Source organism: Solea solea, chromosome 15 (assembly GCF_958295425.1).
Source record: "Solea solea chromosome 15, fSolSol10.1, whole genome shotgun sequence".
NCBI classification, from domain to species: domain Eukaryota; kingdom Metazoa; phylum Chordata; class Actinopteri; order Pleuronectiformes; family Soleidae; genus Solea; species Solea solea.
Window position 1 is genome coordinate 13,294,945 of NC_081148.1, and position 26,105 is coordinate 13,321,049.

General features: G+C 40.4%; 1 protein-coding gene across 1 annotated transcript in view; it reads right to left on the reverse strand.

Moving 5' to 3' along the window:
- Positions 1 to 26,105, reverse strand: part of cdh23 (cadherin-related 23) — a 146,752-nt gene that overhangs the window by 112,386 nt on the left and 8,261 nt on the right. The window contains exons 3-4 of the mRNA XM_058651337.1: positions 15,700 to 15,793; positions 12,522 to 12,596 (exon numbers count right to left, since the gene is read on the reverse strand). Coding sequence (XP_058507320.1) covers positions 12,522 to 12,596; positions 15,700 to 15,784 — 160 coding nt within the window. The 5' untranslated portion in view covers positions 15,785 to 15,793. The remainder of the gene's footprint in view (positions 1 to 12,521; positions 12,597 to 15,699; positions 15,794 to 26,105) is intronic.

The following is a 26,105-nucleotide window of genomic DNA, read 5'->3' on the forward strand; positions in this document are numbered from 1 at the left end:
GCTGACAGCACTATTCAATGCAGTGAGTAATTCTACCACGGATCGCAGCGTTAAAAGTGAGAACTCACTCTGGAGCTATACTTCTGGGAACCAGAACTGCACAATGACTGACGGAAAAAAAAAAATACTCAACTTGAAGAATCTCTCAGATGAGATATATGAAATATCTGATTGGGTAATCTGATTTACTAGAAAAAAAGGGTGTCTGTAATAGTGTTTTCTCAGTCGCCCATAAGGTGTAACAGTTTGAGAATTGCACCGTTCCTCACAGGCCACACTAGACTGATCCTGGTCATGTGTAGCAAGGCTCAGGATAGTCAAATGACTGGCCAGGCTATCAGAGTCACTTGTGCAACTCTATCTTCTTCATCTACCTCTCGCTCTCATATCCATCTGCTATGAAGCCTTTTTCAACATCCTGTCCCCCTCTGCCATTATCTATTCCCACTTACCCATGTGTATCAGTTCTACTTTCATATCAACATGTTCTGCTATTTCACCATTCCTTTGTCCTGCCTCTTTCCTTACATTCATCCCAGTTCCAATTCCTCCTTCTCGCGCCTCTGCCTACAATTCCCTGCCTGCATGTTTTCCATCCATTTTTTTTCTTCCATTTCTCCCACCTCTTGCTCGTTTTTCTCCTTCATCCCAGTCCCATCACCCTCCTTTACTCTCCCTTTCTGTTGTTATCCAAATTGAACGCGTTTCCTATGATGCGGACGTGTAATGGCAGGGAGAGAGAAAGGGGGACTCAGAGGTAAGGCGAGATAGTTAGAGAGGACAGTTACATGAAGAAAATGAATAAGATGATAACTGCCACAAAAAAATAAACTAAAAATGTGCTACAGCTGACCAGCAAAGGACTGCAATGCAGACATGCCACAGTCTTAAGTAAGAGTGTGCGTGTCAGTGAGGGGGAGAGAGAGAGTGTGTGTGTGTGTGTGTGTGTGTGTGTGTGTTTGTGTGTCTGTAAAATGATGGCATGTGTGTCTAAAATGCATCTGTCCAGATTGTTTGCTACACTCCTGCCTTAATCTGTTGTCTGGCTGCAGCCACCACAGCTTTTTTTTTTTTATCCCATACCACGCCACACTTGTTTTATGGATTATAAATGAACTCATTATCTGTAGCACTCATTAGCTTCAGGTCCTAATTAGCCAAAATTAATATTGTTTCCTGACAAAGACATTGGCACTGGCAAATTGGCAATTGACCTCCTTGGTCAATCTGGAAAAAGGGACAGAGTGATGGAGGGAAACATAAAAAAACAAGGGGAGGTGAATAGGAATGCTGGTCAGTGACAGCTGCTCTGGTTGATCAGTTATGGACTCATCACACCCCTCATTCTCTCCGAGACCTCTACAGTCTCCCTTTACCAAAAAGTAGCCCATTACGAAGACACGCTGCACACTCATTGCTGAAAAGGAACCATAATCGATTTGGGTTACAAATGAGTTTAAGTAACTCAAGGTTTTGTTAAATTTGTAGAAAGTCAGTGGGAAATGAACAGTATCCTGCATGCACAATGACTGACGACAGAAAAGCCCAGGATATGCTGGCAACTGACTTTTACTGCAAACAAACAACTGCACAGAGGAATAAATAGGAAGGAGAAAGGGAGAGAGGGAGAGAGGGAGAGAGAGAGAACAAACATGCAAGGCAGAGAAAGAGATGGAGAGAGAAGAGGAGAGGAAAGACAACAGAGAAGCCTGCCATATTCCTTAAAAAATGATCTGTGCTTCTAAGGAGGCCTGTTAAATGTCAAACACCTTCTTGGCTGTGAGATAAGAGAGAAGAGTTCAATTACACCTCACTCCCTCAGCCCACCATCCCGGTAGGATGCAAAACGACACAAACACAACACAACACACACACACACGATTTCTCAGGCCATCATTGCACTAAAAAGGTACTGATTTAGACAAATGACATAGAATTAGGCATCAAAATATGGTAAAAGCAAAACACCAAGTTAACAATATATCTCTACATTGAAAAAAGGCCACAGTTCCATCATGTGGCGGTGATTGGCAACTGACTGAAAGCAAAGAAGAAAGTGTGAGGACTAAATGAGTGAGTAGAAGAGATTGAGACACCAGTAAACAAAAGCAAGCATATTTGAGCCTTGGACTGGCCTGTAAATGGGGGACAGAGTGCAGTCACCTCACTTGTCAATTAATCCTATCTGGCACCAGCATGCTGGCCTTTATTGGAACAAATGTCAGCTTTCAGGACAAGGACAAGATAACCTTTCTTCATAGAATTCACACCAGCCTCATGTGACCTGGGCTCATATTACTCCACAGCCATCTAATTTAACACACTTGCTTTTACTGTCACAAGTTGCATCCCAGCAGTTCGCTAATGCAAAGAAAACGTTAGACAGTCGGACCACTGGCTTTATACGAGCCAAAATAGGTTTAAAAGTGAAGCAGCAATGGCTTCCAACAACGAGACAGTGTAAAACATGTTGAATAAAGTGCTTTAAACTCAAGTTACATTTTCAAATTAATATTCAGAGCATTAGGCATGTCCCAGTAAGAGACTTTTTTTTAGTTTTGAAATTATAGGTCTTTGAGACCTACAACCTTGTGATTTTCAAAAACCATTAGGAGTTTTCCATGACATTTAATTTCTAATTCCTTGCACATTTCTGTAATTGGAAAATGTTTTTTAACTAGGTTTAAAAAGAAGTCAAGACCAATGTAACTAATAGCGGCAACTTGTTTGCTGGGAGACTGGAACGCATGCATATGTGCCTTCAAAAGGTGTGCAGAAAAAAACAGATAAACACATACAGTGTGCCATATATGCAAGCAACACACACACACACACGTCCTGCAGCATCCCTGCAATGGAGCAAAGAGAGAGGTGGTCGCTGATGTGAAACATCAATTTCCAGGTTAGCTGCTCTGTGTGGCTCAGGCAGGTATCAGCCGTGACCCACCTGTGCCAGATAAACAGCTGCAAGAAGCTGATCTGCCACATTTCAGTACAGGAGAAAGGGGCAGTGCATGCTCATGCACACAGACACACACATTGCTAAATCCAAACAATGCATTAATATTAGGGGGGGGGAAATTAGGTTGGAAATACACAACTCTGCATTAACAAACATACACATGCATGTGTGCACACACACACACACACACACACACACACAGAAGTGTGAGGCACTGTTCAGGTAGGGTTCACCCTCTTGATACTTTGATCATTTGCTGGTACTGCTGTAAGGATTAAAGGGTTTAAACCCAAGGCGTTCAAGATACGAGTCTCACACTCATTCACCCACACACACACGAGTAAACAACATCAACTATGAGATGATGCCGATATGAAAACGAGAGTCACCATCAAAAAAAAAAGTTCTCTAATTATTCTACAACTCACTCACTCACAAACAGACGGATTTGAATTACAGGCTTCATTTTGGGGACAAAAAGTGTGTTGTTGTGCGCTGTATCTGTATCAGTGTGTGAGAGCCCAGCTTCAGTTGGTCAGGTAATCTAACCACTGCCACCATCACAGTGACGCCTGTCAGCGCAGCGCTGTGTGCCGTGGCAGCGTTGCTCAACCTGGTGTCACGCCACATTCCCACAGACAATTTCAATTAACTTTTACAACAGAGGGAAATATCACACACTCTTCAGCATGTAGCCCCATCGTGGTTTCTGTCTCTCTGGCTTCTCACTCTGTGTTTGGTCATAACAGGAAAACTTGAAAAAAAAGGAGGAGGCCGCACTACAGAAGTTGGTAAGACGATCACTACGCTGAAGAGTGTATCGGAGAAAACACTTGATTTGTTTTACACAAGATGGTCGACTGTGCAGCTGAAAGTCGAGACATGTTGTTAGCTGATGCACAGTTTCACCTCCAGGAGACATTTTATCGTATATAGTGTGTCCATAATGAAAATGAAAACTTTTAGTTTGACTAATGGTTCCAAGTTTAAAACATATGGAAATTAGATATTTAATTAAGAAATATAAGATTTGAATTGCTACTATAACAGGAAAAGGAATTCTTGGAGATAAAAATAAATTAATTATGTTCAGACTTTGGTAAATAAATATGAAGTACATTTAAAACCAAACTAACAAAAACAACTCATATTTAGTGAAAGAGAAAATTAGTACATCAAAGGCCAAGCACATTTTTGTGGGGATTGTAACTTCAGTGTTTCAAATGAATGCTCTTTTACTGCATTTTAACAACCCCTACATCTGCATGACAGTGACACCTACAGTTGCTTTACTTTGTACATACTGAAATGACAGCATGTGATATACAGATGACAATGCGATATATAGGGAGTGATTCATCTACCCAGTAACATGAATAATTTAAATCAGCTCCATCTCACTGTGGCATTAAAATTCTGCCCACCACCTAATGCATCAATAATAAAATCCAATTATTGAACACTTACAACACCACCAAAGACTGAGCTTTTCTGTATAATAAAAAACCTAAAATACTCGGGCACATTCTGCTCCTAATACACCTGGAAGTTTCCTCAAGTACAACTTTTGAACCAAAAATGTTGTTACTTTTATTTTGATAAAGAACTTTAATTAATGGTTGGATTGCAGTGTTTAACACAGCATTGGCTTTATCAGAAGTTAAATACGGGTCATGTGTGAATAAACTGGTTTGAGGAGGGGGTTATTGTTTGGATATCACTTGGGATAAATTTAATGCAAATCAGGTCAATAAAATGTCAGTCACAATAATTCTTACTCTGACCATTTTGTTGTTGGCTGAGAACTAATTTTTCATGATAAAAAAAGAAAAAGCATAAATTTACTATGCCCCGGTTACAACTGTACAATAACAACTGAATATGGGCAAAGTCTATTTGTCAAGATATGGTTTTCTGCAGCGCAGACGGACGTCAATGATTAAACATTAGTCGAGTCATTGCCATTAAGAATTTAAGCAAATGAGAATGAATGAATTAACTGACAACGTCTGTTTTTCCTTATGCGGTATTTCGGTGGGTTCTGCAAAGTGACATGGGGGTACAAAAAAATGGCCGTAGGTCAATTGTCTGAAGGGGTACGGGGACTGTGGAACCTTTAAGAACCACTGCTGTATGTTATTTCACTGGACTTCATGGGTCATGTACTTGCGACAGCCATCAGCAGAGGGCCCACATCAAGAAAAGCACTAAAATAATTAGCAGAAAAAGAAATCGGTGTGCGTACAAATTCAATTGAACTGAATTATGGAAACAAATGTGGCGCTCGGCTAAATAAAGCATTTTCTTAGCTGCACATTACCCGGACATAGCACCACCACTCGCAGAAGAGAGCGCACAGTAAGAGCCGTGATGTTATTGCCCGTGGAGCACCGACACTGAAATTTGAAAAAAAAAAAAAATCCCTGACAAACTCTCATCTGAATGTAAATGCTGTTCACTGTGTCTGTGAAAAATGCAATACATATCGTAATATTAAGAGCAAGTCAGTGCAGGACTTTTAAAACCAATTTTTCAAAAGATGCAAAATATCATTCCCTTACTCTTCTTGACAAAATCCCTCCCAAAAAAATATCCAGGTGCCATGTTTGTGGAAACTCAAAAGCATCGTTGCAATGAGAGACCAGTGAGTGGTGACTGTTTGCATTGGCCTTAATAACACTAACACATTATGTGTAAGGTAAGTGCAGACAATATAGCGCGGCACAGCGTCATGATGGATGGTGTGTTTGCAGACACCGCTGAACCATGGACCCTATTATTTCCTCGGGGAGGAAAGTGGGGGAGCATGGCACCATGGGGGAGAGATAAGGGATGATTGACTAAACAGAGGTCCCTCATGGATGGCAGTCTGCTGGCAATATTGGGAGCCACTATGGGAGTCAATGCAACAGCTCAATGAGAGCAGAGAGCTCTCACAGGAAGGAAGATCAAGTGTATCCCCTTTTTTAAAACGAGATATGCGAGGACCTTTCACAAGGAGAGAATCATTTAAAATAATTTAGAATATCTCCTGTTTGGACTTGTCTCCTGCTGAGATCTGGTGGTTCAGACGTGAGGAATACTCACTTTCTTCAACAGGTATAACTAAGACAGACGGATGTAGAGCATGTTTGCTGCAAGCTGAAACAGCCTTGGTTGTCAATATCCAAAAACTCAGCCTTCATAGAGACCGTCCCTTCTGCCCTCTTAATTTGATCAACACTCGTCTGGTCTGAAGAGGCAGAAGAACAGTCGCAGCATTTAAACTATTTAAAATGTCAAAAAGGGGGTTCACACTCATTCTGAATGTTTTCAACTTTGGTGCTTAACCCTCTTATGACCATCATGATAACGAGGCCGCCTGGATTTATTTTGATTTTATGGCTGTAGAATGATTTAAAATGTTCAATGAGTGGGAGCTTCTGCCCCTCCCCCCCCCACAAGACAACTTCAACTTTCAACATCTTGCAGTTATTCACCTGTTTAGGAATTGGACAGTACTGAGAAGCTGACGTCACAAACGTGTGACGCATTGGTGAATCTTGTCTGTGATTGGACTGTCGTTCAGCAGAAGTCCTGAGGGCTGCCATAATAACAAGTATATGGGCGCAAAGCGATATTTATCTTCCGGTAGGTTTTGAATATTCTAGATCATAGTATAGGAGCTATGCAATGAGATGGGATGGTAACAGAAGGGTTAATGATGGAACTTTTAATATGAAGGGTAAAGGATGACACCTCAGCTGTCAATTTATTTTACAACTTTATTTAAACATTGTTGTGTGAGGAATTAAACTGTAAGCCATTGTGATGAAAATTATAGAAATTTCCCAAATTAAGCATTTAAACTGTATCTCACTTTATAGAAGATTAACTTATTGATTAAACTAGCATCTCTCTATATAATGTGTGTCTGTCCATCCATTTGTTAACTGCATAACTGTCCAACGGTTTGGTCGACAGGCTTCTAAGGGTATTGGTTTGTTCAGTGCCGACTTTGAAGGTATCTGGATGAGAAATGCAAAGATAAATCTGAAGACGTGACAGACCTATCTTTAAACGAGTCACTTCGGCCCCGTCTTCCATGGAGAAATGAATGGGGACAGAAGCCGTCTCAAGTTCCTTTGATCTGTATGCGGGTTACTGTAGCAACCATGGTAGTGAATTACACACTTGAATGTTCTTCGTTAAAAGAACAGTAAAGGTTGTCCAATCAAGACTGAAATGCATTCACACCAGCAGACCATACAATCTAAAATAGCTAGCAAATGTTTCTAAGGAAAAGCAAACTAACATATACAATTTAGTGAATCAAAAGGTGTCCGAAGGAGGGAGTGCTGATGGTTCACCGTTAATGCAGATTGCACCAGACAGCTGGCAGCTAGGAATTGGCTGAGGCGAGAGTACACAGACATTATCAACACGTTTCGAGGAAGGCTTTAATAAGTCATTCCTTGGGGCTACTTCCTGCTCCTTAATTATTATTGAATTAGGAATGGTCACAGAGCTAATTAAAAGTGCAAGGTATTTATCGTGGCAGTAGAAGAATGTGGAGGAACAAATGGGAACAAGGAAAAAGAAAAGAAGCATAAAGAAGATCAAACAGACTGTGTCCCAGGCGAGTAGTTGTACAAGCAGCTGAGACTCTTCAGCTTGGATGCAAAGGACTAAAACGAATTACAAATGACTCAAAAGGTATAGCCCCAGTTCTGTAAGTAATGTGACCGAGATGAGTAAGAAAAGCCCCGTCTCTGTCACATTTCCCCGCAATCTTACGAGGAAAAATTACATCACGTGAGAAGAAAAACAGAGCGTATGAACAAGTGCTACATAATAAGGTCTATTAGGGCTCAAATGAGCTATACAGCCTCCTCATACTGAAACAGGTGCGTACGCTTAGCAAGTGGGATTTGTTCAATATGTGGGATATCTAAGGGAAATAGAAAATGAAACCACTTTGTTTTCTGTAGCTTTTTCCTAACGACAATGGCATGCTCTTACGTTTAAAGACAAAGGATGAATGAGCACATGGACATGAATGACTAAAAACACACGTTTAATTATTCATGTACTAAAAATCCATACAGTCATTAATATCAACTGTGTGAGCATGACTATATCAACTAGTGCATCAAACCCTCCTGGATCCTCTCCTCATTATACATAAAAAGGGGAAGTTAGAGTAGCATAGCTCCATCGGGGGAATAGCATGGTGGGTAACAAGCAAATTGCAGAAGAAGAAAAAAAAAAGACAGTGAAGTGGCGAAATGGAAAATGGCAGAGAAGAGGGTTACAGTAAGTTGTCAATATGGCAGTAAATGTACAATATGAACTGCAGTTTGTCAGTTAATAAATGCTACAACAGCAAGACCAAAAAAGTAAACCCACAGAGAAAGGCAAGCTATTTGAACTGACTGTAGTGATATTACTACCTCACGCTAACCCACAATAGTTCAGTACACATGCATTATGATCGTTACATAAAAGGAAAATAGGTTCCATGAAGGAGCTGAGACTGTAAAGTAAGTTTAAGTCTGTGTTGTGGTATGGATTTTGTCTTTTTTAATCAGTTGCCACAGATAAACGTTAAAAGCATTAAAGGTGACATAGACCGGAAGCTCCAATTAACGCTGCGTTTGTGTGTGTATCTGCGTCATTACCTCGTTTATGAAACCCTAAAGTTTCAGAACAAACAGTTCAGCCACTGCTGAGAAAATAGTGTTGTATTGTTTTCCTGGGCTCTGTGAAGTGGATCGACACTTCCTTAATTTGATGTCGTCATCAGAAATCCTCACCACCGTAGCGCCTCCCGGTGCGGGCACTAGTCCGGGCACATCCGGTTGCGTACATTCAACCGCAGAAGAAGAAGAAGAACTAGTCTCGTTGTAGCTGCTGAGATGCAGAGCATCCACCGTGCCAGAGGGGGAGCTGTGTATCTGAGAGCTGGCCTATCTATTACGTCACTTCCAGGTACCTAGCCAATCACAGGACAGTAGGAAAGCTCTCGTTGGCTGGCCAATCACAGCAACTGTTTGGTCTGAAACAGCGTGGCTGACGAGAGCGTCAGTGAGGAGATATTTTGATCGGCTCGTTTGCAGCGATTAGGAGGTTTTTAATCATGAAAACAAGTTAATATATGTAAGTAGACCTGCATAACTAACATATATGTGTGATACAAGCATTCTATGTCGCCTTTAAATTGACAAAACAAAAAATTAAACATGAAAAATATGGTCTATGGTGTTTCTAAGGCCATTTAATTTCTTGCATAAATATGGGCCAGTGTCAGAATTTTACAAACAGCACCACTGCAGAAATCAATTCTAGGGGAACACTGTATATACTGGCTTTCGTGTACAAATCAATGTGTTATTATTAAAGTTAGCATAATTTCAATTTCTTAATTCACTCAAACAGTACGGCCTTAAGGTCAATTGACATAAACTGCAATACATACAATCATGCCAGCAAAGTGGAAGTTTCTTATTTTTAACAAATGTTGTGTTCTTTCCACAAGTTAATTACTCAGTAGAGAGCGTAATCTGCCAAATCAGGGCAAAGTGGATTAGGAAATGAAAGCATTTAATCAAAGTGTTCTCTCAGTGTAATTACATATCCCATTTCCTGACACATCACATACTGTTATCTGCCACTGCATTTAAACATCAGCTCCGCTGTTTGACTATCCCCCAAAGAGTGAATGAAATGATCCCACTGCCTGAATGTGACCCTAAAAAACATGAAAGGTAAACACACGGAAGCCTACTCTCATCTAAATGGACAATCACACATGCACTCAAATATTCTTCTTGTAAATATTGAAATAAAACATCAGATCTCTGTGATATTCAGCAGACTAATGCAGTCCAACTGTGTGTCAAACAGCTGGGACTGAAGATTCTTCTTGGATCTAAAAATTAGGATGTTGTATTTTGTATTTTTTTAACAGAAATGTTCTGGACTCAGTGGTAAAAGATATTGCATGTCGGAGGTGCACGGAAGTTCACGCTGAGTGAGGCCAGTCTTACATTGTGTTACATGTGCCCCTAACGGTGCACATCTGTACGGCATCATTCTAATAGCTTTACGTCAGTTGCTGGTGAGAGGGAGAGATGAGTGGGTGAAGTCTCAGATCAAATATCCAAACTGTGTTCCCTCATCTTGGTGATAAATAATCATGCGCTCCTGCCTGCTGTACGGTGCTGAGGCATGCAGAGACTCTCAAAGGTGAGCTTTGATGTGGTGCCTACTATCCTACAAGTAACTGAAGGAAGTCTGCTTTACTCATCTCTAACACTTTCAAAATAAAATTAGCAGGTATACGTAATGAGCAAATAAAAAAAAAAGGATGGGTATACCCGAGATTTTTAACCCAGGTGAAAAAAGCCACACCTGCAGATTGTGGAAAGCAAACAAGAGAGGACGAAAACATCTTATTTTGCCACTCTCCCTCAGTTAATTTGATTGATAGAATAAATAAGCCATCTCCCAGGGTGTAAAATGTTTGCCATGATTCATACGTGGCTAGGCTAACAAAAGCTAGAAAATGAATGCATGTCGTAGCTTTGCACCAGAAATAATGCAAGAATTTTTTATTGCTGCCTAAGAAGAAATTAGTGTTGTGGTCACCCAGGTCTTGTGTTCCCACTGATGCCAACAAGTCAAACTGATAAAAACATGCCAGCAAAAACCATTAAAACCCAGGTTAGAAAAACCTCCACGCTAACTGAATGCGAGCACTCAGCTGTGAAAATCTGATCACTGTGCTTAAGTCATGTAATATAGCTTTGAGTCAGAGTGCTGCTCATTTATGTTCAAAGTTGTGGTAATATAATGGTCTAAAGAAGTATAGAGGAAAGCATTAAGTTTTGGATATGATTAAATCACATTGACTGTGCCCTGAAAGCTCAATTTATTAATCCTTCATTCTAAGGACAATTAATGCACTGAGCCCTGAGATGGGGAAAATGCTTTTTTTTTTTATCTGCCCTTTCTTCAATTTCAGAGGAAGAACTATGTCAGCACTGAAATTGCTCATGGGCTACTCTATCAAATTAACATTTTGGATTGTAAGTAATATTAAATTTGTGTATGAGAAAATTAGCTGGTGCTGGGGGGGGGGGGGGGAGTATTTACTTCACTGTGTAATGTACTGCAAACTATAATAAAATATAACACAAACACACACACATACTTGAATGTGGTTGGTGAGTGTGTGTGTGTGTGTGTGTGATTGTGTTTATGAATTAGGGCTCCACCTAGACGAGGACATCTGCTGAGCCAATAAACAATAATCTTGACAAATTGTCACTGTCGAATCACTCAGCCCAACCTCATGATCACACAACAGCAGAGGCCATCACAGGCTGGGACAGGGACATGACTGACAGCTCTCTGGACCACTGGAAGGTGTTGTTGGACTGAAGCCCAGCTGCCCGAGGAGAGGACACGATGATTCATGGGCAGAGGGCAACCTGGGCAGAGTGGTTAGGGAAATTAGCAGCACCAGCCACCAACACAGCCATGCCCTTCATTGGTTAGAACACCAGCTGATTGAAGACCTCTGCCAGAAACTGCTGTAGCACTGCCGGACAAAGATGCCAAAACAAGCAACTATAAAGGTAATGGTGTCTGGCATAATGATGATGATGATTTATTTAAGCCTTATACTACAACCTTTCTTCTGTGCAGTACAAAATAGGAACTCTGATGATAATAATCTGGATGATGCTAAAGACTGGTCAATTAGGACAGTGATGTTTTCATTCATACCCGCCGTATGAAACTGTTAAGAAGTAAAAACTGTTTGGTTGTCTGTTTGTAAAGCTACCAACAACTTTAAGGGTGTAGACAAGGATAAGCAAACACTCCACAGTTTGGACTAGGAGTGTTGACAGACTGGCAGAGTGTAAAGGTCATGTGATAAAAAAAAAAAAAAAAACAATCTCCTAGAAAATCAATCCAATATTAAGGATTTTAATTCAAAGCCAGCGACACCCTCAGAAATGATGAAAAGCCCGACATCTCCAAATTGCCCTGTCAATCACTCCAACCAACAAAAATGACAGAAAATAAGTAAAAGGGGGAATAATAGATCCAGGAGGAATCTGACTCCACTGTGTCTGCTGTTCGTACCATAATCCCTAACCAACACCAACAGCATATATGAGCAAGCTGGTAATAATGTTGTGATGTCAAATCTGGCCAAACTCTTTCCTTCAACCATCAACACCAAGGTGAATCTATATCCAAAGCATTTCAGGTGTCTTTTGTCATAGCTATATTATGGAGAATAACTCCGATGAAGAAGCCCTAGAGAAACCCACAGACACATTTCACAGCATTCTTAGGACACCTATAGACATAACATTAATCACTACAACCAACACTAACCTTAACCCTCAATTTAACCCCAATTCTAACCTAGTTAAGTCTAACACTTAAAGCCAAAGATAGGTTTGAATCAAAATTCGGTTTTCATGAACTGCAGTGAACATGCTGAAAGTCGTCCATGTAGACAAAGTCAAATACAACACGCTGGCAATCCACAAAGACTTACCAATGGGCATATCTTCATAGATGAGAAGGTAGGTCGAAAAGAAGTAGTTCAGGAAACGTGGTGGCTGGTTGGAGCCTGAAAGAGAAAATAATCAATTTAAATGTTGACAACTTTTGACTTGAAAACTATAATTATTGTCTATTGTAATTTGTGTTTTTATTTTTAAAGATTTTTTTATATGTTCTTTCGGGTACAAATCTGGTATGCCTCATATATTTTATTTTATTTTTAATGCATTTTAGATTTTCAGAAACGGTGCAAAACCAATGAGTGTTTAGAGTCCCTGGAAAGCAAATGCAGAGTTTCTCCTCTTCACACATTATATATGTTAGAAAGTTGTTGCTGAACATGTGAAAACAATTACAGCAGAGGAATAAAGAATTATGGAGTAAAGATGAAAACAGATGCTCTCCAAAAAATGACGCACAAATGCCATAGTAGCATAACATCTCCAAGAAAGAGAAAGAGAAAGAGAAATATTTGTGTATATTATGTTTGTGTATATTTAGGCTGTCACTTTTTATTCAATATTATTTTAAACATGTGGTGTTAAGTAATGACTTATTTGAAAATGCATGCTGTATCTCATCGTCCATTTCAAGTAGTACCCCTTAGGAATGAGCAGAGGGCGCTCATATTTTTACAGATCCTGTTTGGGGACCTGTACGACGTGAGTGACTTTGGAAAAGTCAGCCGCAGCAGCGACAGCATCCTGGAGATGCACCTGATGCTTTGGTTGAGAAACATCAGAACCAAGTAACCGCACCTGTCAAAGCTGGTTCATAAATATGTGTGTGCTAGGGTCACCTGGGCGCTTTGAGCACATTTTCTCCTCCATGGGTAATATTGTAAATAAAATAAGGTTTCAAAAAACTGATCACTCCAGTTGTCTCGTGAGTTCCTATTAAGGAAGCGTTATTCCATCCTATGCTACTGTGCTGTAAGTTATGAATAATTATGCTGTTAATAAAGTGGTAATTATTAAAACTGTTATTAAGGTAATGAAAACTGACATTTGTGCAGTATTAGCAGGAACGTCGACGGCTGTGCAGGGAGTTTTTTTTATTTATTCATTAAAACTAATTACGGGTCATTATATCCATCCATCCATCCATCTTCTGCCACGTTACCCTCCACATGAGGGTCATGCAGGGCGCTGGTGCCAATCTCAGCTGACATAGGGCAAAAGGAAGGGTACACTTTATTGTAAGGTCGCCAGTTCATCACAGGGCCAGGGTCATTATAAATGAATTCAAAAAGTGGTAGCCTTCGTGTAAAGTATGATGCTAAACTGTGATTAAATTGGTGAAAATGTCACTTCTCTACATGTTTGTTAAACAGGTGGTTTCATACCGGAGCATTTACGTTCATATATTTTCTAAAATATGTTCAGACACTTTGGTCCCCACTTAAGAATGTGTGTTCAGGTCCTCCAGTGGACACGGTCCCAGTGTCTCAGAGCAGAAAATGATGTGAAATCAATTTTTTAAACACTTAGCAACTTGTTTAACCATTCAAATCTAGTTAGGTGGGTAATATGACGCCAGTGTAAAATAGGTCTTGAAATAGGTCAAGAACTCAATCTTTTTTTCAATCTTTGAAACCAACTTATGTTTTCTTGGAAACCTTAGGGACTAATATAAAAAATGGACCAAAGGTGGCACAGCCAAGAGGAAATGTTTGGGGTTCATCATCTTGACTGAGGTTTTCCAATCAGGAGACAACCTACTACCCATTTCCATTGCAACGCCACACTTTTAAAAAGACCTCTTAATGGTTAATAGTCTTCGATGTTTGGACAATGTCCTGTGGGGTCTGCAAGCAGTGTGATACAAGCTGTTTTGTTGGGAAGATCAGGGAACAAATCTGATGGTCTTTGATCAGCTGAGCTGGGCAACAGACCACACTGAGACGAGATCAGGGGATGACAGGCTGTTTGAAGTGAGAGTGCTTGATAGAGTGAATCTGTGCTTTGAAAGTGGGAGCTTTTCATTCAGTCATGTGTCGGTCTGTGTGGAAGATGATGCCGCTTTGCAGGGCATGGATCTTCCGGGGTGAATGGGAACAAAGCTCCGATCTATATCCGTGGCTTAATTACAGCATTTAGCTTGGGTGGTGAAATACCGGCTACACAATAAGCGCAGTAATGATCATCAATCCAATTTGCTGGATCAAGGAGGTAATGCTAAAGGAGCAAAGAGTCAGTGTGTTAATGGGTTAGTTTGAGATGCAGGTGGAGGGCAAGACACGAGGTGTGAGGTTACAATAGGAGGTGAGAGAGAATACACAGTATAAATAAATCCCTGGTAAACTTATTGTGCTTTGATGGAAAGAGATTGTGGCATTCACTTAATAACTTCACCTGCTTCTCTAGAATTGTGTATGTGGGACTGGAGGTGTCTTCTGCCTGTCACTGTAAGACAGAAACTGTAGCTTTCCACTACATCGGAGCGCTCTCTTTTTAAGCCCTCACTGAAAAATACCTAGCAGGCGGGCATATATTTTTGAGCGTCTATTTATTTATTTATTTGGGCTGAACAATAATGTTAAGTCATTATGCAAAACAGGTGAGAAAAGTGAGCTGAAACAGAAGAGCAAGAGTAGAGAAATGGCAGAGATAACGAACAAAAAAAATAAAAAATATAGACCAGGTACTGAGCTGAAAGGAAAAGCTGTACAAGTCAAGAAAAGGTAAGGGGAATACACACTGTATAGATGGTATTCTTTCAGGCATTAAATAATGAAGAACTGAGAAGAAGTGGGAGAAGTATTGTAAAATTCTGCTGTGCAATCAAATCCTACTGTTGCCTGGAAGGTATTCATATTTTATCAAGTAACTGAGAGACAACCTAGATAAGACAGCTTTTTATTCCTCATCCTGTATTTGAATAAATAAGGTAGATTTATGGTTAACTGTTGATGACACCGTGATAATCCTTTATTCAGAAAATGTTGACTGCCTGAACATAAAACCCTTTCAATTATCTTCAAACGCTGCCACCTGTAAATCCACTGCCGTTTAGGCTTCATCACAAGAACTTAAAATGGGCTGCATTTCAATTAGATAGTGTTTTTAATGTTATTTAATATAATGGTGTATATTACATCGTAAAAGAAGTAGTAAAAGTCTCTGTAGCATTTCTTTTTTTTTTTTTTTTAAAGAGTTAGGAGGACTCACCTTCACAGAAAGAGTGGAGAATGAGGAATGGAAGGAGGAGTTTGGCAAATGTCATCCTGCCACCTAAGCCCACGCTCCACGACATCACCTGCACCTGATGAAGTACAAGACAAACGGGGAATATTGTCACAGTTATTTAGTTAGCTAATCATCTGCATTGCTGTTTTTCAGTCAAGCCACAAAATGACATTTTTATGTTAGGTAATTACTGTGTAAGTAAGCAGGAGAAGTGATTGGTATAATTAGATGACAGAAAGGAGATTTGCTAAACACCAGGCTTCAAGCAGGTGCTTTCTTGTGTGTGTCTGCTTGAGTAGTGGGATGATGGGGTGAACGCTAATTCACAGCAACAACTCATTTTAGGGTACGAGCGTTTTAATGACCGTAATCAAGACACTGCACTGTTAATTGTCTGATTCAAATATGTGCAAATATCTTGTGGAAAAATGTGTAAATGGCATTTTCAAGATGATGTGGCACAGTTTAACCAGACTTATTATAAGGATACTTTTTTTTTTCTTTGGTCTTCTCCCTCTCTGGGGTTCGCCACAGTGAATGATATTCACTGCAGAGCATATTTGATTTGTCTGAGATTTTAAGACCAGATGCTCTTCCCGATGCGACCCCTCCCCTCCCATTTATCCAGAAGGAGTACAGTAGGTGGTCTCCTAGTGACTGTGGTCAATTTGGAGTGTCCAATTAACAGTGAGCAATAGGATTTGGATACCTTGCTCAGGGGTACTCCAGCAACCCTCTGGTTACAAGCCCAAATTCCTTCAAGCATAACTTATAAAGCCAAATAATAACAGACAAATGTAGAGACAATGATGACAATTTGTAGAGTATATACATTCACAGTACTGTCACCGTTAAAATGCAGCAAAGACAAAGTAACTAACTGTACATTTCCACACAGCTTTATCGCACCGATCTTAAACTCACAAACTCGGATAAAGATTTTTATCTCGTGTGCCTCCTTCTCTCTCCCTCTCTCCCGTCATCAGTCCCTTTCCTTTCTTTCTCAAAAGGCCATGATACAACACTTCAGAGAAAGGGAAATGACTAATTTCCACCCACTGCACCAGCTCGTGTCGCATCTGGATCTGCCAACATTGTTGCGCAGACCACACAGCATAGACTTAAAGCTAACTGTCATGATGCAATACCTCTCCAGATCAGCAGATGTGGATATTCTGTACACATTTCACATTCAGTCACTTACTGCTGGAGCTACAATCCAGAGAATGCCAGAAAATAAATGTAAAGAATTTTTAGCTTCTTGAGGTGATCAAAAACGTAGCTGCCGTCATTTGTGTTTTGCTCAGTGGATAACCAACAAGTTTGATTTCTCTTCCTCCTCCTCCTTCTTCTCTCTCTTTGCCAATTCAACATGATGAATCAGCCAAACAGCCACCAACTGTCTGCTGACAAAGACCCACCAACACTAATCAGCGTGCGCTGAAGCTCATCGACGGCCCAACAGTTCACAGTAGGTTTGGTGTGTCCCAAGCTGAATTTGTTCCATCTATTTACACCGTCATCATGAGTCTCAGCAAGGTCTCTCTGGTCAGCACAGCAAACTCATTCTCTGGCGATTTAATTTTGAAGGGTTATCCTTCTAAATCGTCTTCCTCCCCAAAGCCCACTGTGCGTCAGCTCATGGTAAACTTGTGCAGAGACTGGGTTGCTGCTTGTCCTTCAGGTATATGATGCCAGAAAAAAAAAAAAAAAAAAAAAAAAATTAATAAACTACAGAATCCAGTGTGATAAGCAATCAATTACAATATACTGCTGTGTGCGGCTGCATGCTGTCCTGTTGCTGTTGTGATCTTGCAGATAGAGTATGTGGTGGATTCAATTTAACCTATTCAGGTGAGTAGGGAAGAAGCAAAGTTAAGAATAGACTGTCATTGTGTGGGTGAGAGTGTGTGTGTGTGGATTCCAGCACATTTTTATTTACCGTGTGTCAGTTTGAATAGTCATATTTGTTTTCATTTGTATTCTTGTTTCCTCAGGATTATTGCATTTCACCTTCTCTAACAATGCAACCTGGACGACTTATTTCATTCCCCCCCCACCCTTGGTTTCCTGTCCTCTCTGTCTTTGCTTTTACACATTTATCTCTATCGCTTGCTGGGACCTGAAGACCCCGTCTCCCCTTCACGCCCCCTCCTCCCATCTTGTCCTGTGAAAACTGACACTGGTGCTTTGGTAAAGGGTTTGACTGAATGGCATGCTCAGAACGCAGACTATTTCACATTTCCACATTTTGGTTTTTTCCTCAGCAAACATTTACTTCATACCTGAAATACCTTGACACACTCGGCAACTAATTTAGCCAAATATTGGCATGTACATTTTTAGCAAATAATTGAGTGTGAATCACCAGTGTGAATGTGGATAATCAAAAACAGTATAATTTTATATGCTATATTGTTTTTAACATTTCTTTACTTTGTAATCCATTTCTCACCTCTGCGTCCGGCCACTACTCAGTACACACACGCACACACACACCTGTCTCTTCACTATACTTCCTCTAAATGCAAAAGGACAGTTCTGAGATGACAAATCGGTGACTGACTGAAGGATAATGGTTAGGACAGACAGGCCGAGTGTGAGAGAGCTGAGGCTGAAATCGAATATACAAGCAGCATCTCCCTCTACCCTCACCAGGACACCATAGGATTCAATAATCAACATTACACACAAACAGCACCATCAGAAAGTTACAGAGGGACTATAGCTGGACTATCCTCATCTATATCTGTACCTGTACGTAGTACTTTTTAGATAATAACCTCCATGTATGCATTTTTTTTACAGAGATTTCAGTTATCCTTTGGGAGTAAAATGTCTTTCCAGAAAGACAGACCACACATCAGTGTCATTTTTCATTCAGTACTAAAAGTCTGCCCACACTGCGCCTAAAGATTAGAGCAAAATGGAAATTGTTTCAATAGAGCGTGCAACTGAGTTTGTTTAAATGTCCTTAAGTGTTTAAGTACAACACACACAAGTCCATTGTCTTGGTAGAAAAAGGCCCTGCTGCAGCCACTGTAAGACCGAATGAATTAAACAGTACCAACATACCCTGAGAATTAAATGGAAAATGTGGTTTGTGCGACTTAAGTGAACTGACCCTCTAATAGCCTGGTCTGTCAGGTTGTTCTTACTCAGACTATATTCATAATTCCACTATTGTTATGTTTTAGCACCACTTACAATAACATTATTGAAAATGGTATGGTAATTGGTCTTTTTCCTCAGCTTTTACAAGGGTGACTCACATTATTTTGTGACCATACAATATGCCGTTTATGGGGCATACAGTTTGTACCACTGCAATCAGTTAAGTATCACAGTAGGAGACGAAGTGTGGGAAGGTGAAGGGTAGCAATTAAACTCCGTTGAACGTCACAAGAACAATGGGCACGGCCTCCTTTATAAATCGTCTTTGCATTAATCGCACTTAACCAGTGCCACATTTCTCTGATTATTCACTTCATTTTTGCCCATGCAAATTCTGAGCTAACATTTAGTTGAGAACACACACATATATAGAATATGATCATCTTCTAGTTTCTTAAATGATCATGATTTACAATATCCATTTAATTACTTAATTACTTAAATATAACATACAGTACTTTTCCTTTGAAAGGGATAGTCCTTAGATGAAAATCAATTCTGGAGTGATGGTAGGTATCAAATATGTCTTTCAGATTACAGATTTAATGTCTGATGACTATAAGAAATGGAGGAGAAATGCTACCGAGGACTAACACGGAAAATTGGAGAAATGGGGGAAATTACATTAAAAGAATTTAGTGCAAAAACATTAAAACCAGTGGGACAGAATATGCTGCAATTAATCAGTTATGCATGCTTGTTCAACTGCTGAGAGCTAAACAGGAAGGAGGTCCTCAGTGCAAACTCCTGCAGCACTGTCCCACTCCACGGACTCAATGGTTGTCTATAAATCCCTCACTTTCAACAGCCACTCCTTCAGAGTCCTACCAGTCTCCGCGCCCCCAACTGTACCCACTTCCACACTTTTTGCACATTCACATTGTGGGACCTCCACATGCCATCCCAAACCAATTAGCAATGAGTGGAAATCAACGCTGACTGACTGACCATACGTGTTGTTGGTCATGCAGGTCATGTATGTTCTGTCCACCCTGTCAGACCTAAACATACAGACAACAAACATTATCACTGACGATTAAATATACCCTTCATTCATCTAAAATAACATTAAACATTTGTTTATGCAAGAGATGGACCTACCAAGTCTAATGCCTACTCACATTTCTGCTGCAAAAAAGGGAATTTGTCTAGAAATATGTATTCACACCCAACACCTCAGTGTGACCACAATCACAGGCTCCCTCCGTGACAGAGTGAGAGAGAAGAGCATCTAGTTTGAGAAAGGGCCACAGTCGCTGCTCGTTTTGTGCTTACCATCTTGTAAAAGTACGTCCCCATTTTTTCTCTATTTTACCATAATCATATTAGTCATAGATTTTCTTCTTCTCTTTGCTGCTCTTGGTCCTATCTGGATTGGTTTGTCTTTTCCTTTTTCAAAACAATTATTCTTGTGCTGACCTTTGGCAGATTATTACGTCTCTTGTGTACTGATGTAAAATGTCAATACAACAAACACGTCCTCTGTGGGCAATATATTTGTTGTGCAGCCTTGTTAAGTGTGGGTTCAAGACAAATTTTGTCAACACCCAAAGAGTGATGGAACAGTACATCCCAACGCTTTTTGTTCAAACGGGAAGAATAAACATTATTTTGGTGACACTAGTTACATGTCATTATCAAATCAATTCTCACACTGATAATTCTAGCCAATGATTACACCTGTAATATCCCGCAATGATCCTGTAATGATCCTGCCATGGATCCAGATTAAGTTGTATTGTTGTACTAGGAAAAAAGCTTAGGCAGGCTGAGATCAAGGTCTATTTAATGAGTTGTGGTTCCATATCTTATCAGAGAGTAACGTGTGATTAAGTCAGTGTAAAGTGAAGAGACATATCTGGACCTGCTGTGCTCTCTGCAGAGCAGCCGGACTGCCCACACGGCTGTATCTCTCAGCTTACAGCACTCAATATTATTGATTACATGGCAATTGTGTCTGACTTGCCTTAACCTCAAAAGGCACTCTTCTCAGAGAGAGTGGTGGGCCTCAGCCGGCAGCCAAATCTGGATTATCACAGCAAATCAATGGCAAATTTCTGCCTGTCCTCGGTCCTCATGAAAAAGCCATCATTCATTAGCACGGTGATCACAGACAGATTAGCAGACATTTGGCTTTGTCAGGGAGAAGTGAGGGACAGCACTGCTCTGATGAGCTGAGTAATGTCTTCTTTCCCGCCCTCCTGATCTCTTAATCTCCAACATGACATGACTCTCGGAAAGCCTTACTCAGCAAACCTTGCTCATAGGAGTAGCGTTTGGACTGCAGATCATATATTACTCTCTGAGCAGAAATGATAAACATAAATTACTTTCTGACAGTCAATATAGATTCAGATTCAGTTCAACATCGCTGGCTTTAATTGATTCAATCGAGGAAATTGCAAAGGCTATAGATCATAAAAAAGGTATGCAGTGGGAATATTTATAGATCATTAAAAAAGCCTTTGACACAATTGATCATAACAGATTATTCAATAAACTACAATGTATAGGATGGGGGTGAGGGGGTGTGACTTGTGAAAAGCTACTTAATGGAAGTTGGGAGAGTTTACTTTTGGTGCACTGCTTTTGGTGTCCCCCAGGGGTCAGTGTTGGGTCCAAAAAATGTTCTTCTTTATATCAATGATATTAGCAAGGTATCAAAAATAGAGTGGTTTGACATTCTATACTGTTCACTAGTTTCACCATGTTTAAATTACTGTGCAGAGGTTTGGGGCAAGAAAGAAATGTCCGAGCATGACAGTTCAAAAAGATGTACAAAAATATTCGGGGGTGGAGTGGCTCAGTGGTTAACACCGGTACCCTGTGTGCGATAGACATCATGGTCGCAAGTTCGACTCCACCCCTAGCTGATTGTACTCAATTCCATTGTAAGTCGCTTCGGATAAAAGTTTCAGCTAAATGACATGTAATGTAAAAAAAATTGGCTTCCACCAGGTACAGGGAGGAAAAAGGGCTTTGATGTGTTACATTTATTTACTTATCACATATTTATATTGTTTATGTAACCAAAATGTAAATAAAAACTTGTGATCAGTTATTAAAAATGTGGAGAAGGGTTAGGATCAAATAAGATAAGGTTTCTTCCTACTCCTTTTCAGGTGTGTTTTTTGGTAGTTGAGTGTGTTTCATTTCTTTTTTTTTTTTTTTTAAAGTGCATGTTCCGCATTTGAAATAAAGCCTTCATTCATTCATAATAACACTGGCACCGTGTGACTAACTGTGATTAACAGAGAAATCTGTTCACTTTGGCCAGGTCTTGTATGGTGCTCAATAATAATAATGTAAGAGGTGACGTTAGAACAAGTTAAGAAATGGCACAGTGAGTCACAAGTGGGCAGCAGGTAGGAGATGGTGGAGCAATGAGTGGAGCCTTGCAGAGTACAGACATGAGCCTGGTATAACTTGTGAGTAATGGTGTATTTCCACCGGCTCTACTCGTCTCACCTCGGCACGGCACGGCACAATTAGGTTGCTTCTCTACTACAAAAAAGTACCTACTTAACGTGGGCGGAGTCATCACTGCACGGCTGAGTGATGACATTGTTTTATACGCGCACGAACACACACACACGAGTGACTGGTGACTTTACACCACACTCCTGTAGTTGTTTGAGATTAACCCATGTTTTTAGGATTGTTAAGAAGTTTTAAGTGATCTACAATTTGGCGCTGTTCGGTTTGATTTGCGTGTGGGACGTCTCTTCCTGTGACAGCACTCTGGCCAGTCAGTGGCCGGCAATCTGATCATCGCATAGTACCTACTCAGCACGCTTTTGGAACCTCGTCTGGGCAGGTACTAAAAACAGTACCTGGTACCATGCTAGTGGAAACACTACTTAAACCGTGCCATGGCGTGGCGAGACGAGACGAGTAGAGCCGGTGGGAATATGCCATAAGTGAATACAGCATATTATGTTCAAAACTTTCTACAGTCGTCACCAAACCTCAACAGCCATAAATGAGCCCTTGAATTGAACAGTCTCAAGTCCTTTGAAACCAACAATAAGATCACAAAACGATGTAAGTGTTAATGAAATGGAAAACGTGCCTCGCATGGCCTTAATCTCAGGGGAATCGAAACCGGTAACTGCTGATTAGCTTCCTCAGCATATAGCTCAATGGAAGATGACTAACCCTGCATACACAAAATAGGAGGAGTGCATGCCAAGCCAAACTCTTGCTGCCTGCATCTTCTTTGATCCTGCATGAACTGATAGTAAAGCTTCACAAAACACTGTGGGAGAGAAGGGGCAGCTTACACAGAGCCTGGAGAGATTGTAATTATCAGGAACAGGATGGGAGCGCTGTAAGGTGCCGATTAACTGCACCCTGTCACAAAACACTTGAGCAGGCACAACTTACACACTGCCCCGCGATGACCAACACCGTGATGATGAGCATTTCGGTGACATGTTGCCTAGGGGGGATGGGGACGGGGGGGAGGGGGGTGGTGTAGTGGCTGATTAGTGTTCACTGGGAGGATAAAAGGTAAACAATAAACCTCCTGATGTGCAACACACTGAGATACAGAAGGGTAAGGGAGTAAAGACTTGGATAATGCATCTGCAACAAGAAACTAAACTTAAACCCATTAAAGATGAATAGGGTAGTGAGGTAACGGGTGTTTGACCCCATGGAGAAAGGTCAGCTCCTGTACAATGTCTAGTGTTTGTACGACATGCCATGTCATGCTGTATTGTATATTCATGAATTTCTATTTCAACAACAACGATGTGCAAAAATGATTGGACTAAATGGGGATTTGTTGATCAGCTGATGTTAGACATGTTATACACCACAAACAGCAGTATACTGTACATCCAGGCCAGAAAGCACTTATTCCTTAAGAGTCACAGAGGGAATTGGAGTCAATCTAGTGCTAGTTAGTATACACCTTGGACAGATCACCGACATACAGAGACAAAAAAGCCATTCAAGATCATGTTAAATCCGTCAATTTAGGATTAACCTAATCCCAATCTGCATTTCTTTGGATTTTGGAAGAAAGCATGCAGAGAGTACATCTGCATCTACACTCTGCAATATGAAAAATATAAATGGCTTCATATTACCAAAAAATTAATTGTGGAATACTACACAACAAAATATGGTGTTCCTTAATTTGTGAGAGTTGTGGGGTGGGGATTCTCCGGTTTACAATTTGAGAATTAAATAAAGACAATGATTGCTCATCCCTTTCTGCCTTCATCTGTTATTAAAACTGCAAACTCCTGGCCAGAGACCATTTGTACGTACTGTATAGAGGTTTCACCGATTATTGTTTGTTGTCACACACGTACAGACAACACTACATCCATTTGGCTTTTCACCCTGCTCACTGCAATATTACAACGAGCAGGTAAAAGCACTGCTTATAGATTTGTCCAAGTAGAATTGTGGTGCAATGTTACATAAAAGTAGGGTTGAATGCTATGTGGCTGAAATATTGGAGACAAAAGTTTACCACATCCATTAAATAAAATAAATCTCAGAAATAATACTCAGACATGGATTCTATTAAAAAAAAAAATAAAAAAAAAAAGTAAAGGCCACAGAAACATACTACACAAAAGGTGAGTAGAAAACAGGTTACCATGTCTGCTGCGGCTGCAAACCTCCTTTTTGCCTGAGTGCAGAGTGACTGACAACACAATCTTAGCTCTCTGATTTTAGGCTTTTAGTGGTATTGTGGACAAATTGTAGTGAGAACATAATGATACACTCTGTGACTTTTTACTCTCATCTAAAAACAGCACAGATCAATATGCTGTCATGTCCCTCTGCTCTATTTTTATTCACCTGAATCTTAATGTCTTCAGCTTCACCTCTATTTCACCATGCAGACAGCCTGTAACAGTCTTTTATGAGACAATGAGTTTCCCTCTTTTAAGCTGTGATCACACCATTAGCATGTCATTTGTCTCTGTGTACACCGGCCTCCACTCTCCACTAACCTGTTATTTTCCCTTCTTGCTCACTCACACATAATACCAGTAAACAAATTTAAAGTCTCCATAGTGTGAATTGAATGCCTTGTCCCCAAATGTTGATGTCAGCCGTAAATGTCCGTTCCTTTCTTTTCACTGTGTTTGGCAAAGCTGTCCCAGCAGTGTATCAGACAACATAAACACAGACAGTTGTGTCAAGAGGGGAACCAATATGCTTTAGAGACTCATTCATCTTTTTTTGTGTGTATTTCTTTGTTAGGACACTGTCATTCCACCCCACTGAAAACTGACAGATTTGATCTCAATTGAAAGATCAAAAGACACCATTTAGCAGCTCCTCTTCAGCACAGATGACCTTTGCATCTCAACATTTCACCTCCCTCTTCATTCAGTCCTACCTCCCATCTTAATTTACCCTCCATCTCTCACGCGGCTGCAGCCCCCTTTCAGCGCATCCTTCCATGTGTAAATAGTAACAACAAGGATTTGTCACACAACAAAGCTGCCATTAAATTGCATTTCCGTTTGTTTTACGTGACATGGTTTATTTTCAGGAGAGAATAGGATTTCACACGGTAGCTCTGAGAAATGAAAACCCTCCATCCACTCCTTCAGGAAATTTCAATTTGCAGAATATCTTCATAATGAATGGTTTCACACTTTAACAATGACATGGATACGGGAATTAGTAGCAATGGACTAAAACAGGATTATCATGGACAGTTGAGTTTACCACCAGCTATTTAAGACAAAAAAGTGAATTGTGAATGGTCAGATGTACTATGGAGCACCTTTATCCCTAATTTGGAATTTTAAATGGCATAGCTTCACATCCCAAAAGACAGCAGCATGTACAAACCAACAGTTCACCTGTACCGCAACAACAGTCTGAGCAAAATCATCTTCACAAACCCTCCCCTCCCATCCAGCCTGTTTTCTGCAGTTCTGCCCAACTGCCTCGGCTGATTTAATGACCTCACAGTAGGACCAGGAGAGAGGCGGGTGTAGAAATGGGAAAAGGGGATTGCGTACAATAACAATAATCACAAGTACCAGGAATGTTGTGCCGACATGAAAAAGCAACCCACAAAAGGCAGAAAATGGTCGTTCATGGTCTGCGAGTTCAGTGTAAAAAGCTGTCATACAGAGAACGCATGGGCTCAAACAACAGTGCATTATTCTGTCAGCAAAAGTATGGCTGCACAAAAACGATATTCCTGTCAAGTTGAAGTCTATGACCTT